Source organism: Lutra lutra, chromosome 1 (genome assembly GCF_902655055.1).
Source record: "Lutra lutra chromosome 1, mLutLut1.2, whole genome shotgun sequence".
Taxonomy (NCBI): Eukaryota; Metazoa; Chordata; class Mammalia; order Carnivora; family Mustelidae; genus Lutra; species Lutra lutra.
Window position 1 is genome coordinate 775,996 of NC_062278.1, and position 14,974 is coordinate 790,969.

At 57.9% G+C, this 14,974-nt stretch overlaps 1 protein-coding gene across 11 annotated transcripts in view; it reads right to left on the reverse strand.

Annotated features, from left to right (window-relative positions):
- Positions 1-14,974, reverse strand: part of PCBP3 (poly(rC) binding protein 3) — a 244,439-nt gene that overhangs the window by 52,643 nt on the left and 176,822 nt on the right. For 9 of the 11 annotated variants that reach the window (XM_047718025.1, XM_047718070.1, XM_047718043.1 and 6 more), the window contains exon 3: positions 12,319-12,445. The exons of 1 other annotated variant lie outside the window; for it this stretch is intronic. In XM_047718025.1, the coding sequence (XP_047573981.1) occupies positions 12,319-12,328 (10 nt within the window). In that variant the 5' untranslated portion in view covers positions 12,329-12,445. Of the gene's footprint in view, positions 1-12,318; positions 12,450-14,974 lie in introns of all 11 variants that reach the window. One more of the 11 variants, XM_047717979.1, reaches the window with a different exon arrangement.

Below are 14,974 nucleotides of genomic sequence, written 5' to 3' on the forward strand. Positions count from 1 at the left end.
CTGCTCTCGGAAATGTGGGCACAGCCCACATGGCTAGCAAGCGCGCCCGACGGCCGCGGGTGTCATCGGTGGTGAGCAAAGTGCGACCGCAGTCACCGTGGCACGGGGGCCCGGCAGACCCTCCCACACAACCCAGACCCCACTTCCCAGAGCCGGTGAGCACGAGGCTGCTGGAGGCCGAGCCCCTGTCCCCCACAACTCTGCTGGCCCACCCGGGAGGGGCTCCACGTGCCTCTGATGAGCTAGAAATTCTCGTATTCTGACCAAGTATTAACAAGCAGAGCAGCGACACAAGACGACCCACGACACGATACCGAGGGAGGCTATTCTTGGGGTGTGCGCGCTTAGCAGAAGGAATTCCATTCCCGACGTACAATCCGAGGAGGAAGCGCACAACTGCGCAAACAGGAACCAGCGATGCCTAACGCTGACCCGGGCTCTCCTGGCGGCAGGCCCGTCCCCCCAGCCCCACAGGGAAGAGTCTGCAGCTTACGGCTGGGGAGGGGGAGACAGAGCCCAAGGGCGCCCAGCCCTGCACAGGGGCCTTCTCCACGGGCGCCGGAAAGACCACCGACAAAGCCCGCCAGCCGGTGCGACAAGGGGAAGTAGGGCCAGCCGAAACACCTCCGGTAAAGATCATTTATCCCCCCAAAATCCACGTCTGTGTCCTCATGACCATTTTTTACTGGGGAGGAGGCAGGACACGGAGCTCCTAATTCCAGCTTTTATTATAATAAAGTAGTAAGTCAGACCGAGGAACTGAGAACCTGGGAAGAACTTTAGGGCAATACAACAGAGGCCGGGGGAGCCAAGGACGATCTCTTCTGCCAGGCCTGAGGCTCCGCAGACGGGAGCCGGTCGTGCACCTCGCTGTCCCCCACAGCTTCCCGGTGGGAGGGCAGGTCACTGTGCAGCCTTGGAGGGCCCATCGGGGTGCCCCTCTTCCTTCTGAGCCTGGTTAGGGTCAGCCCTCACTCAGTCTGAAGCTCTGCTCCGGGGCGCAGGGGTGAGGCAGACGGCTGGCAGGAAGGGCGCGGGAAGCACCCACAGAGGGCACAGGAGCAAACCCCAGAGGAGGCGCTCGGAGCCCCCTCTGCAGCCTGGGCCCTCAGGCCCCACGGAGAGGAAGATCTTCCTCGCTGAGGGGCCCTGAGTGCAGGGGGGCAAGCCCACCACCCAGCCCAGGGTGGGGCACCCGCTCTGCCAAGAGCCATCCAGACCCCCCTTCCTCAGTAGTGCCTTCGTGGGGTGCACCGGTGAAGTGTTCCCCTTATCGTGAGGGCCGGCTGCTCTTTCCAAAGAGGACTAAGGAGCTCTCAGGCTCGGAGATGGGAGAGCCCCGCAAACAGAATCACCAACCGTATGGCGCACAGACGGGACCCGGAGGCCAACGGCAGCGAGCGGCTTGCCCTCGCTCACAGGTGTGCAGCAGAAGGGCCTGGGGCCCGGAGGACCAGCCTCGTCACCTCAGGGCCCAGAACTGTGCAGCCAGATGACAGCTGTCCCCGGCCCAGCTGGTCCCCGTGCGGCTGCCCGTGCGACAGGCAGTGAGTCTGTGGGGCCTGAGTGGGCCCACACTCCCCCACGCTAGCCCTGAGGCCCCTGCAGCCCCGCCGGCTGGCCTCCTGGACGCACAGACCGACGCTGTTAGAGAATTCACCCAACAGCACAGGCAAGACCATAGATCACTCTTAACTATGTGGAAAAGGAAGCTAATGTTAGTTGAGTACGTCATTTCGTTCAATGTCTTAATATTTTTTTAAAGATTAAAAAAAAGCTTATTAATGAGAGAGAGAGAGAAAGAGAGAGGGGGAGCGGCAGAGAGAGGGAGAGGGGGAGAGGGGGAGCGGCAGAGGGAGAGGGAGAAGCAGGCTCCCCGCGGAGCAGGGAGGCCGACGTGGGACTGGATCCCAGGACCCTGAAACCATGACCTGAGCTTAACCGACTGAACCACCCGGGTGCCCCATCAATGTCTTAATATTTTAATAATAACACAATTATAACATGACAAGTGACATCTGCTAAAAGTAGAATAATTTTGAAAAAAGATAGAAGTGAAAGCAACTAAAACCACAAAGACCCTTCCCAAATGAAGGGAAGAAAAGCTGGTAGGGGGAGAGGAAGGCAACGCTCTGTTAACAGAGACAGCACAGGTCAGCTCAGGGGCACAGGAAGGGACAGTGCCGGCAGGAAGACAGACGGTGGCACAGGGACACCAGGCGCTGGGAGCAGACAAGCTCCATGGGATGAAGGGACCACAGCATAGAACTAAACATTAAACAAGAGTAGCTTTGGGGAAAAGCAAGGCAACTGAGAGAAAAAACGAAAAAGACAAAAAATTCAAGTTTAAAGTATGACTAAAACCTACAGGAAGCCAGACTGAAAGCCTATGGACAGCGTGACTCAGACCCTGAACCCGGCACTGCTGACCTGGGGGCATCTTTGATGAAGCCGCGGGGGGCACATGCGGCGTGCAGCCTAGGACGCAGGGGGTAGGCTCTGCGGGGCACACGCGCTCCCACCGTGGTCTGGCCACCAGAGCCCCCAGCCTGTGTCCCCCGCCAGGTGAGCTGCCTGCCCACGGTGGAGGGCCCCTGAGTGTCCTGGGGAGCCTGGAGGGCAGGCAGGGGACGGGTCAGGAGACAGCAGGGGGGCTAGGGGTGGACCTGCCCGCACAGGCTCCGTGCGGAGCCGAGGAGTATGTACCTGGACGCGTGTCCCACACAGCGGGAGCCAACCAAGGGTCACGCCAGAGGGAGCCTGAGCAGGGCCTGGCCGCTGGGGTGGTCCCCTCCCTCTGCCAGACTCACCCTGGGGGATCGAGGGGGAGCTGAAATGCCCCTTGGGCACCTGAGTGGTCGTGGCCTGGTACAGGAGCTGAGTGCAGCCTCAGTGGGGGCCAGGAGGCCACCACCTTCCTGAGCCCATGACCTCACTGACCTCCCCGAGCCCGTGACCTCACTGACCATGGGCACCCCTCCCCCGAGCTGATGCTGCTGATGAGCGTTGATCCCCGGGCTTCAATCCCTGATGGCCCCTTCATCCTGCAAACCCGCAGCCGCCCGCGGCTTTGACGTGGTGCCCCGGGCTCGGTTTGCTTTGATTTCAGGGTGTGCCAGGAAAGACGTGGACGCTGACGACCTCTGACCCTTCTTACTTGCCAACACGCAAAGGCAGGTTTGTAAGTCCGTGCACAGGCGGACCCCTGGAGCAGCGAGGGCGGGCTCACCAGTGTCGGGCTTGGGTCACAGGAGCTTTGGGAAGCAGGGACTCTGGGGCTGAGAGCCTGACATCTGGTGGCGGGAGGGTCTGAGCCACCGACACTGCCGACCTGGCCCGCACGGGCCCCTCACAGGACATGCGGCCCCGGGCTTCCTTCCCGCTCTGCCGTGGTCTCTGCACACCTGGGGGTCACAGGATGGGGAGGGGCAGGAGGACACAGCCAGGGGGCAGGTCAGCAGGAATGCCTCCCGGCCCTGCGTCCTCCCTTCTCCACCCCAGCCCGAGGGAGAGCTCAGAAAGTCAAAGATACACAACTCCCGTCACCAGGGCCCGCGGCTGTTTAGAGACCTGATTCTAACAGCAGCGGACTCCCTTTCAAAACCAGTAAAAAGAACAAAACACGAAGGCAAGGAAATGCCAGCAGAGCTGGGCCAGCTGAGGTGTGAGGGGGTGTGACAGAGCAGGCCCCAGGGGCTCTGAGGCCCACGGACCGGGGGAACAGAGCCCACCTGCACGCCCTGGCCCCCGAGGGGGAGCAGCTGTCATGCGACCCTTTCCTTAGCATCTGCGGACACACTGCCTCTTTGTTTTGCACAAATATCACACTACGTGTGCTCTGGGACTGGGTTCTAGCATGTGGGTGTAATTCCCGGGCATTTGGAAATGCACAGGTTGATTTTCACACGTGCACTCACCCATCTGATCGCCAATCACAACACGGAACATTCCAGACCTGGGGAGAGGCGCCTCTGGCCCTGTCCTACAGCCCCAGCGGCCCACCCCGCACGGCTGGCCGCTGTCCCCATGGTGCCTTCCACTGTTCTTCCACCCGATACAATCCCCACACTCTGTGTCCAGCTTCCCGCACTCAGAGCCACGCTCCCGAGAGCCATCTGTGCTGCTGGGAGCGACAGTCGGGTTCTCTCCGGGACTCCCGCCACGAACGTGGGTGCCTGCCCTGGCCCTTCTCCAGTTTGGGGCTGAGGAACAAAGTCAGTGTGTCACGCGCATATCTGTGTGGAGACGTGGGACCTGCCGGGAGCCTGGCCATCCTCACCCGAAGGGTCTCCGTGCGGGACGATCCACTCGCTTTCCCATCCACACAGAGCCCACCGTCCTGACAGCTGGCACCGTGGGGACACCGCGCACACATCTGTGGGGAGACGGACTCCAGGAGGGAAAGCCACAGGGTCTGTCTACATAGACGCCTGCTGGGCGCGGCCAGCCCAGACCTCACTGCCCTCCAGGTGGGCCTCCCCCAGACGCAGCGGTCCCGAGTGCTCGGTGGGCCCGGTCTGCCTTTCCTAAGACCCGCAGGGTCATTTCTCCGTGGCTGCGGCTCCCATCCTGGGCGGTCACCTTTCCCGAGCCACCACTGTCCCCTGGCCGCCGGGAGGAGCAGGCGTGTGAGCACGGTCCCTCCGTGGGCACCAATCGGGGTGTGCACTGTGCTGAGGGTGCCCTTGCCTGGAAAGGACTGTTCTAGAAAACCCGACATACATTTTCTACGGATCTTCTATGGTTACCGTTAGCTTGTTACTTGGGTTGGGTTGGTGAAGCCTGAATTCGGGGTCCCTTGCACAGACAGCTAATTAACCCAGCAGCGCGCACCGACAGCCTCTCTGTTCCTATGGACCCAAATGCCACTGTCATTAAAGCAAACCGAGCCCACCTCCCCACGGCTCTGGCCCCACCCACGAACCCCTCATTTCGTGCACCCCGTAGTGTGCTCCACACACACAGACGCACAGCGTTTTCTTTTCCCCTCCTGGGTTTTTCTGGGGGTTTCCCTGCCCCTCCACAAAAGTTAGTGTGGGGGCTGCCTGCTCGGGGAGGGGCCCCTTGCAGGGAGAGGGTGCGCACAGCCGGCTTAGCAGCTGGCGGTCCTCTGTCTCTCTGGGGCTCACCCCGCCCCCAGCCGGCCCCCCGGAGATGCTGGACACGGCAGGCAGGACAGGCTGTATGACTCCAGCACGGTCAGGACTGACCTGCACACCGTATAAAACACGAAACCACACCAAGGGGCTCCCCACAGGTGGGTCTGGTGCCCATCAGACCTCCGCGCTCTGGAGCCCAATGCGCGCTCAGAGAGGACACGCTCGGCCTCCGATCCGGCCGTGCCCCCAACCACACACTCATGGCACTGGTCGTGCGCGACCACCACCCACACACTCACTCCGGTGTGATTGGCACCAGGGGCTCCCACACTGTTGTGACGTCAGCATCACCAGAGGGTTTGGCAAATCACGACGGGGCTCACCCAGGGTTCTGACAGAAGGCCGGGGTCAGCGGAGAACCTGCCTCTCCTGGAGAATTCTCAGGTGATGGCGATGGCAGTCTAGGACCCTCTCCTAGAAGCGCTATTCATTAAAATCATGCTGCTGGTGCTCGCGGAGAAGGCAAGCCGGTGCTCCCCTACCAGGCTCCCCACACACCCCAGTTCTGCCCAAGGACGGCCCTGCTGGCCGGCTGGCCCCCCAGTGCCCCAAACTCTGAAGCCCCCACCTCAGCCAGAACGAAGATGTCCTTTCAGAGGTTCCAGCTATGGGAAGTGCGGGACCCCAAATCTTCCTGAGGCTTCCCTGCCTCTTGGTAGTGGGTGTCTGCCTTCCTAGGCAGAGTGGGAGCCTCAAAGAGACGGCACACGGCCCGGGCAAACCAAGCACGACAGGCCGGCCAGGCCCAATGCCAGAGCGGCCCTTTTGGTTTCCAGGTGAGTCAAGGCCGAAGCACTGAATGTGCGGTTCAGAGACCCCCACCCGCCGTGTGTTCTCTTCCCGGGTGGGCAGGAAAGAAAAGGCAAGTACAGTGCGGGACCATGCGGACGAGCTCGGAGCACCACACCTCTGGCTCTGTGTTAGGACACTCTTCCGAGCAGTACAAAGGGACGTAGCCATTGCCTCTGCATTGCTCTGTCTACGTTATTTCTGGGGGAAGAAAACTACCTGCTCCTCCAGCACATAAGGGAAAATAACACCCCTAACACTCGCTAGAAGGCCGGTGTGATTTCCAGAGACAACAGCTCTCATTCCCCCCAACGGCAATAAGGTGAAGGGGGGCGGCAGCTACGGCTTTATAATTTCACACGAACGCACATGCCCGTCGTACTCGCACGTCTCCATCTTGCTCGCACCCGAGATGACCGTGCGCGCACGTTACCCTCGTCTTGGGGCTGTGCGCCAGGCAAGGCAGGAAAAGCGAGCTGTTCGGCTCGGCCCTGGAGTGTGTGTGGCTTTCCGCAGGCAAAAGAGAAGGTTATAACCACAAACAACAACAACTTTGGAATTTCCTGCCCCATCTTAATGAAAACACAGAAAAAAACATGAGGCTCCTCTTCTGCCTGTCACAGGGAAAGCACTGTAAAATGGGCAAAGGCCTTTCAGAAATACGGCTCCGAGGCTGCGGGGGCAAGGAGGTGTGGATCACCGTCCCGCAAAGGGGAGAGTCATTTTGCTACTTCGGTACAACTGCTGTCCTACATCGAAAACACCAAGCCCGGGTGAGCCACGTGTTCACACTGACTTCCGTGCATGTAGCCACGGGCCCATGTTTCCTAGAAAGCAACCTAAAACACAAATTTTAAATATTTTCATCTCAGAAAGTGAACGCTTTTATTCTGTAGAACATCCTCAAATCAAACACCGTTGTGACTTTGCTGCCAGAAGACTATTCTGGAGCGTCTCCCTGCACACCCAGACAGGAGAGCCTCTTTGTCTGAATACGCACCCGCACCACCCACCGCACACACATGGCAAACACTGCCCGGCCCACGCGTGACCTGCCGAAACAGGTCCGTCAGAAGGATCCTGAGTGGACGGCATCTTACTTCCCTTACAGGACAGCCAAGTACACACAGAAATACATAAATAACTAAATGAGTGTTTGTTGTTCATAAGCCACAAAACTCATGTTCGTTTTACAAACACATTTAAATACACCTTCCGTGTCTCCCTGGTCATGAAGGAGTCACACTTGCCGGCCGTCCCATATATAAGAGAACCACAGTGTTTCCCAGTAGAAGGGGCAGGCGGCAACAGTGCGCGTTCTCTGTGCACAAACAGTGTGCGTGTGTGAACCTGGCTCTGACCAGGGGGTTCCGCAGTGCTTTCGTACGAACGGACACCAAGAGTTCACCTGTCCGGCACAGAGGCTGGCGCTCGCCTGGCGCTCGCACACAAAGGCACTGGCTGCACTGAGAGCACAGGGCCCGGACCTTGGGGTGGCCGGTGCGTCATAGGGGAGTCCTGTCCCCACCCCTCCCCCGTGTCACCAACAGACAGCTGTATAATTGCACGCTCACTTTTCTACACACAAACGCTTTAACACGAGCACGGTAACGGTTGACCTCGATCCCCAAAAAGGAGCCACGTTATTAGGATGGAACCGAACATGAGGCTCTTCCTCTGCCTGTCACAGGGAAAGCACCATGGCTGCCTCGGCAGGCCCCGCCGGCTACTCCTGAGGACCCGTGCGCGCCCCGCTCCTCGACACCCAGCCTGTCTCCTGGCCGGAGCGGCCTCCCCCGGCCCCCCTTACCTCAGAACAAAGCAGCTCTGGGAGGTCGGGAAGGGCCGGCTGGATGCGGCTGTCAGACAGATGGCCACCCTCCTTGTCTAGAGAAGATGAAATGCTAGAGGAGAGAAATCAGAGTGGGTTTTGTCCTAACCAAAGGAGGCTACAAATCCCATTGGCCTCAGGTTGGAAACCTCGTGACATGGGACCGGGCACATGTGACCTACTTTTCGCCCAGCTCCCCTCATTCCGTTGGAGGGGTGCACCCGGCACGGATGTGCTGTCATTTCAATGACTCCTTCCCCGAACAGGGGCCGGCGCACACATCGGCATGCCTGTGGGCCACGGCCGCCGCGCTCCGCCCTCGGAAGGGAAGGCGTGGGTGGGCCCCGGGGATGGAAAGGCGGCGCCTAGGGCCCGAGCAGTTGCGGCTGCTGTCAGCCGTCTGCCGCGGTCGGGCCTCGCACAAGAGGGTCCTGCTGACGCACTCGGTCCCAGAACTGCAGGACAGGGTGCCTGAAGCAGGGCAAATCGCAAATTCTGTCCTTTCCCCATTTTGTCTTTGTGTATGCGCGCGTGTGCGTGTGTGTGCGTGTGCATGTGTGCATGTGCCTGTGCGCGTGTGTGCGTGCATGTGCGTGTGTGTGCCTGTGCGTGTGTGTGTGCGTGCACGTGTGTGCGTGTGTGTGTGCATGTGCCTGTGCGCGTGTGTGCGTGCATGTGCGTGTGCGCGTGTATGTGCGTGTGCCTGTGCGCGTGTGTGTGCGTGCACGTGTGCGCGTGTGATCCAGCGCGCCCAGGTCCAGGCCTAGAAGCAAGCTGCATGCTGGAGCCTAGAAACGTGCGAGCGCCGTGTGTCCTCGAGAGCCGCCCTGGCGCAGGGCTCTGGCGTGGGCATCGCCGACGGGAGGCCAGACGTGGCCCCGCGAGACGTGCTGGGGAGGCACGTCTGTCACTAGGCAGGAGGCAGTCGCCCTCGGTCCACCTCCTACTGAGCACCAGAGCTCACCAGCGCACACGAAATCGGATGCAGACAAACGTAAGACCCGTCACAGGAGAGGTAAAAACCTGGACGCAGGGAGGAGCTGCTGGCCGTGAGGATAGGCTCCGGCGCTCAGGAGCCAAGAAGGGACACTGGAAGTGGAGGCCCGCGGGCCCACGTGACCGAAGTCAGCCTGCTGTCCACGGCAGGACAACAACTGAACACAGCACAAGCACTGGCTGCTCATTACAGGGAAAACAGAAAATGCACGTAATAAGCGCACAAAATAACCCGTAACGTCATTGCCCAGAAAAGACCGCCAGCGAGAGCGCGCTGTTCGGAGGCTCACCCAGTCAGGCTTCTGTCTGGGAGCTGTGTGTGTCATTGTATTTTTTTAATAAAAATAGGACCAAACCTTCCACATTTGTCCTGTTTTTCTCATTTACCATTATGGATGAAATATTTTTCTACATATTTAAATCTACACGACAATGATCACATTCCCCACGGTATTTTTTATTATTCTTATTATGCGTAAAATTTTATGCATTTTTATGTAGAAAAATGTAACCAATCCGGAATGCTGGTATTTCCAGGTTTTTGAGTTGTTATATATTTTTTTAAGATTTTATTTATTTGAGAGGGAGAGAGCAGGAGCAGAGGAAGGGGAGCAGCAGACGGAGAGGGGGAAGCAGGCCCCCCGCTGAGCAGGGAGCCCGATACAGGGCTCGATCCCAGGACCCTGACATCATGACCTGAGCCGAAGGCAGAGGCTTGCCCGACTAAGCCAGCCAGGCACCTGGAACGGTTCTATCAAAGAACGTTCCACAGCCCTCCTTGGTGGGCCTCTCCCGGCCCCTCTCTGGCTCCGCCGGAACACGTTATTTACAGATATTCTTCCTGGGTGGAAGGACACGCGTGCTCGAAGCTCGGCCAGTGACACTGCGGTGACGGGGGCCGTTCCCTGCACTCCACGTGGTGTGGGCAGCTCTGTCCTCAGTGCCCGACTGAGCCCTGAGTCCCGGGGACATCAGCCGCTCGGGGCCGAGCAAGGAGGAGGTGCTGCAAGCCGACCCGAAGCCAGCCCTGCCGTGTGCCTGGCCCCGGCGGCTACTCCCCACCTCGCAGTGGGTCCCTGTGCAGGACCCATCCTCACGCCGCGGCAGTCGAGGGAGGGAGCGGCAGAGTCACACACGGCTTGCTCCCGGTCCTAATGCTCAGGCCGTGGAAACCTGGCTCTTGCCCATCAGACGGCCAACAGCGCCAAGTGCCACTGAGGGCCGGGGGAGGACTGGACGCCGGCTGGCGTGTCTGGCCAGCGCAGGCCTCGGCCCTCGACAGGCAGGTCTGGTGCAAGGGAAGCAAGTGGTGATAGCCAGGCCAGAGTCCGGGGGTTTCCACAAGCAGATGTACTGCCTCGGGGCGCGCCGGCCTGTTTGGTGCAGGGGGAAGCAGAGAGAGCCTAGATGGATGGGAAGTGGTACAAAGGAGGGAACGGAAGGACCAGAGTCACCAGCCAACAGAAGTGGCTGAGGGTGTGGGGGCCACAGAAGAGAAGGAGGGGTGCAGCCCGGAGGTCCAGAGGAACCAACGGATGGGGGCACCTTGGGTGCTGGGGCAGCCAAGAGAAACCAGGCCAGGCGAGAACTCAGGATGTGGCCTTGGGCAGTTTCGGGGTAGAGGGAGCACTGCAAATAGGGTGGGGGATCCCCACTGGAAGCACCACACCACCCAGGGGTTGGCCAGCTGGGGGCACTCAGGGGCTTCAGGGTCATTGGGACATGTTGGGCTCAGGGGCCAGTCACTTCCTGGATGGCTGTGGGTCTCCTGTTCTTACGTCCACCCACTGCCTCTGCAGCATGTCCCGTGCCTGACACGGGGTCAGATGCCCAGACCACCAAGCGCGTGGGTACCTGGCAAATGGAGTCAGGCAGAGGGACGGCTGAGGAGTGATGCAGGGCCCCCCAGCTTGCGTCCACCTGGGCTGGAAAAGGGGCAGAAAGTCCTGTGTGGGGTCCCCTCGGCTCCCAGGTCCGGTGAGCCGTAGCCGGCTTGAGCTCCAGAGGTGCCTGGAGAACCCGGTCAGCCTGGGCTCTGATTTGCATAGCTGGGCGCAGTCCGGACCACAGCCTGGGACATGTCAGTCACCACAAAGGACCCTTCCCGTTTGGCTCCCATCCAGATCCAGCAGAGTTCAAGGCCACCCTGACCAGTCACTGACATTCAGCCCAAACAGACACACCTGGGAGCTGAAATGGATTTAATCCTCCTCGATGGGAAGAACAAAGAAAAGAGCAAAACAGCACAGGCCGCAGGCTCGGGGAACTGGGTCAGGCACCACAGGGTTAAAACGCTGAGCTGCAGTTCACAAATGAACAAGCCCAGACGGAGACCCCGGAGACCCCGGGGGCGGAAGAGCAGCTGCTCCTGAGGACAAGGGGAACCTCTGGGAAGGCAGTCCCGGCCGGCCGTGCTGAGTTCTGCGAGGCTCAGCAGATGCACATGTTTCTCTGCCAGCCACGCAGGGTGCGCTACCGCAGAAGCCACGGTGTTTGTGCGGCGAGTCTGGGTTAGCAAATGTACGGCTTAAACGTCTTCAACGGCCAGCGCCGTGTCTCCACGTGAGCAAGGCACCCTCAAACGTGTCCTCGAGGCCTGAGCAAAGCCTGTGTGACGCGAAGACACAGGAGAATAAGGTACAGCCGGGCTGGGGATGAGCAAGGCATGTGCGCCGTGGAAGGTACTCGAGGCCTCAACGTGAGGCCAGGGAAAGTGGGTTCTGCCGGCCCAGAACCTGTAAGGCCCGGCAGAGAGTCTGGACCTCGGGGTCCTGGAGTGCACAGAGGCACGGAACACGCACACTCTGTGCACTGCAACCCCCCGGCACACGTGCTGCTATATGCACGCGCACACACACACCGGCCACATGTGAGCCGTCAGCACGTGCATGCACGCTCCCACACCTGTACGTGGCGCTCCTTCCCGGCACAGCCACACACATGGCGCCACAGCCCTGCACACACGGAAGGACTGTCGGTAGGGCTGGGCCAGCAGGAGTTCAGCACAGGGGCCCTGCATGAGGTTGGTGCGCATTTATGGGGCACCCAGTAAACAAGGGGACAACAGACTTAGCTCTTCGGCGTCCCCCCCCACCAGCCCCAGCATCCTTTAGAAAATGGTGGGAGGAGGGCCAGGAGGGATAAAAGCAAGGAATACTCAGGGGAAAACAGTTCTAAGGGTTCCCACCCTCCTCCAACATTCAAGGGAAAGGCCATGGGCAACATTCTGTCTCAACCCCAGAGCCAGCCAGGAGCTGTTAGTTCAGAGTAACAGTCATGAAATTCCATATTAACCCAAATGCATTGCGGGTTTTCCACTCTCGCAGGACACGTAACCATGCTGTCCCTACATGATCACACGCGGTGTCTGCTGCCTTTCTTTGTTAAACATCCTGGCACTGCTCCCCAATGACACCACGTCATAGACAGAAGAGGGTCAAATACATATCGCATCGGCTCCCTGTCCTCAGGCTGACTTTGACTTTGTTACCTGCGTTCCTGGTAAACAGACAAGCAAACAGAGGGTCCTTCACAGTCACTCACCTTCCCCCATAAGCAGGCGCGAGGGGTCAGAGCAGATCCATAGACAGCAACTGGTCGGACTCACTGTGACCTAGAGCATCACAGCTGGGACTGGTGACTGACAGGGCGACTCCGTCCCGGAGCTCACCTACCTGAAACAGAACACAGGGTGCGTGAGTGAGCACGTCCGTGCGCCCTTGTCCCTCGGGACAGAGCTTCCACACAACTGTTTCCTGCATTCGACAGAGGAGCAGACAGGCCTTCAGCATTCACGTAAGGCACGTGCGGGATGTGGAGACGAAGTGCCAGTGGGAACGTGCCCTGGGCATCCTGCCTCTATGTCCCGAGTGAGGCAGCTCACAGCACGAGGAGGCGTCCGCTTCACAAGTGAGGAGCCCGAAAGAGGAGCTTTGGTGGAACCATGTCGACTTTTGAGAAGGTAAACGGATCAGTCAACCTTCTACGACAATATTTAGTCCCATTCTCTTCCCCTCCCCCCCTCCACTGATTTCAGAGTAACAGTCACGAAATTCCCTATTGACCCACCGAGCCGCTGGTCTTCCACTCTCGCAGGACACGTGACCACGCTGTCTAACCCACCCCGCCCTGGTCCGGTGCACACGCGCGTCCAGGCAGACCTGCCTTCCGCACCGCTGGGTGTTTTTCTAGAGACTGTCGGTCTCACCTGGGTCTAAGTGTCCCAACTTTTTACCTTTCAAATTCACTTTGGTTGCTCAACTGGAAATTTAATCCCCAGTCACAAGAACCTATTTTCATTCACTATCCTTTTGCTGTGTTACAATTCCATTCCGGAAGTGTACATGTATGACCTTCCTGTAAATTATTGTGACAGACACCTTAAAAGGCTTATTTACGACAGCACCCAACACTTGGAATTGTGGTCATAGCACCAAAAATAATTAGAAACCTACGTCCAATGTCTTTGCTTTTCCCCAAGTCAGTCAGGTAACCACCTGTGTCAATAAACCACAGCACTGACTGACTGTGCTCCAAGCTACAATGTCTTATCCATGTACCACACTGAGATTCAAAGTGAAACTCACTGGAGAAAACCAAATTCGAGGAAATTCCATGAAAGGTGCTGTGAAGCAAGAAACCCCGTCCTTCGTATGGGCACCCAATGCCTCAGTCGGGATGAGTCGTACACGAACACAGTAAGAGGTTCAATGTGTTCCTGACTAGAGGACCAGAGAGGCCAGATCTGTGGAGTTAGGTCCTAAGGTCGGTCGGTGGGAATTCATCAGAAAGCACTGGAAGTATTTCAAAGAGGGACGCCATGAAGATTCAACGGGGAGGAACCGCCTTTGCAACATATGGTGCTGGGAGAAATGGACATCCAGATGCAAACAATGAGCCTTACAATACATATGAGCATTAAGTCAAAATGGACCAAAGACCTAGACTTACGAGTTAAACTACAAATGCTTATAGAAAACATGAGGAAAAATCTTTTTGACGCTGGATTTGGCAATGAGGGTCTTGTGGCTACACCACCAAAAAAGCATAGGCAACGACAGCAAAACACAGACAAAGTAGACTTAATCAAAGTTAAGACCTTCTGTACTTCCAAGGACACGACCAGGAGAGAGAATTCAACCAGGAGAATAGGAGAAAACACTTGCAAATCATGAGAAGGGATTAACACCCAGACCACAGAGAGAACTCCTGCAACTCAACAGTGATTTTTTAAATGTGCCAAGGATCTGAATACGTATTTCCCTAAGGAAGATGGACAAATGGCCCAAGCACATGAAAAAGATCCTCAACATCGTTACTCATCAGAAAAATGCAAAAGAAAACCACAATGAGATGCCACTTTGCGCCCAGTTGGGATGGCGATAATAATAACAGCAGCAACAGGGACGATAATGAGGAGGAGGAGAGTGCACAGGAGGAAGAGGAAGAAGAAAAACAAAATTACAAGTGTCAGCCACGATCTGGAGGAACCGGAGCCTTCGTACACCGCTGGCAGAACTACAAAATGCTATGGCCACTCTGAACGGTCTCGCAGTTTGTCACGAAGCTGAACGTGGAGTTACCAATGACCTAGTGACTCCACTCCTACGGGTCCACACGTGAGAGCTGAAAACGTATGTTCACACGAAAACTCGCGCATGAACGCTCACAGCAGCAGTCGTCACAGCAGCCGCAGAGTGGAAACAGCCCAAATGCTCTCCCTTATGAAGGGACAGACACGACGTGGTCTGTGGTCTGTGCACGCAACGGAGTGTCACTCAGCTGCGCGAGAAGGCAGCGGGCCTTCAAATGCAACACGGGTGAAGCTGGCAAACACGGATGCCAGACGCAGGAAGCCACACGCAGCACGACCCCATGTAGAAGAGATGCCCGGCGAGGCCAATCACAGACAGGAAGTCGACGGCTGGCTCCCAGGGCTGAGGAAAGGGGACCGGGGCAGGTGATGGGACTAGCACTGGGCATGGGGCTTCCTTTTGGACAATGAAATGTTCTAGTCTGAAGTTAGCGGTGACGGCTGCACACCTTTGTGACTCCACTAGAAACTGCTAAAATGTATGCTTTGAAAGTCTGGAGTTTGCGGTATATGAATTACACTGGATTTAAAAAAAACAAAGGCAGGGGTACCTGGGTGGCTCAGTCAGTAAAGCACCTGCTTTCAGCTCAGGTCATGATCCTGGGG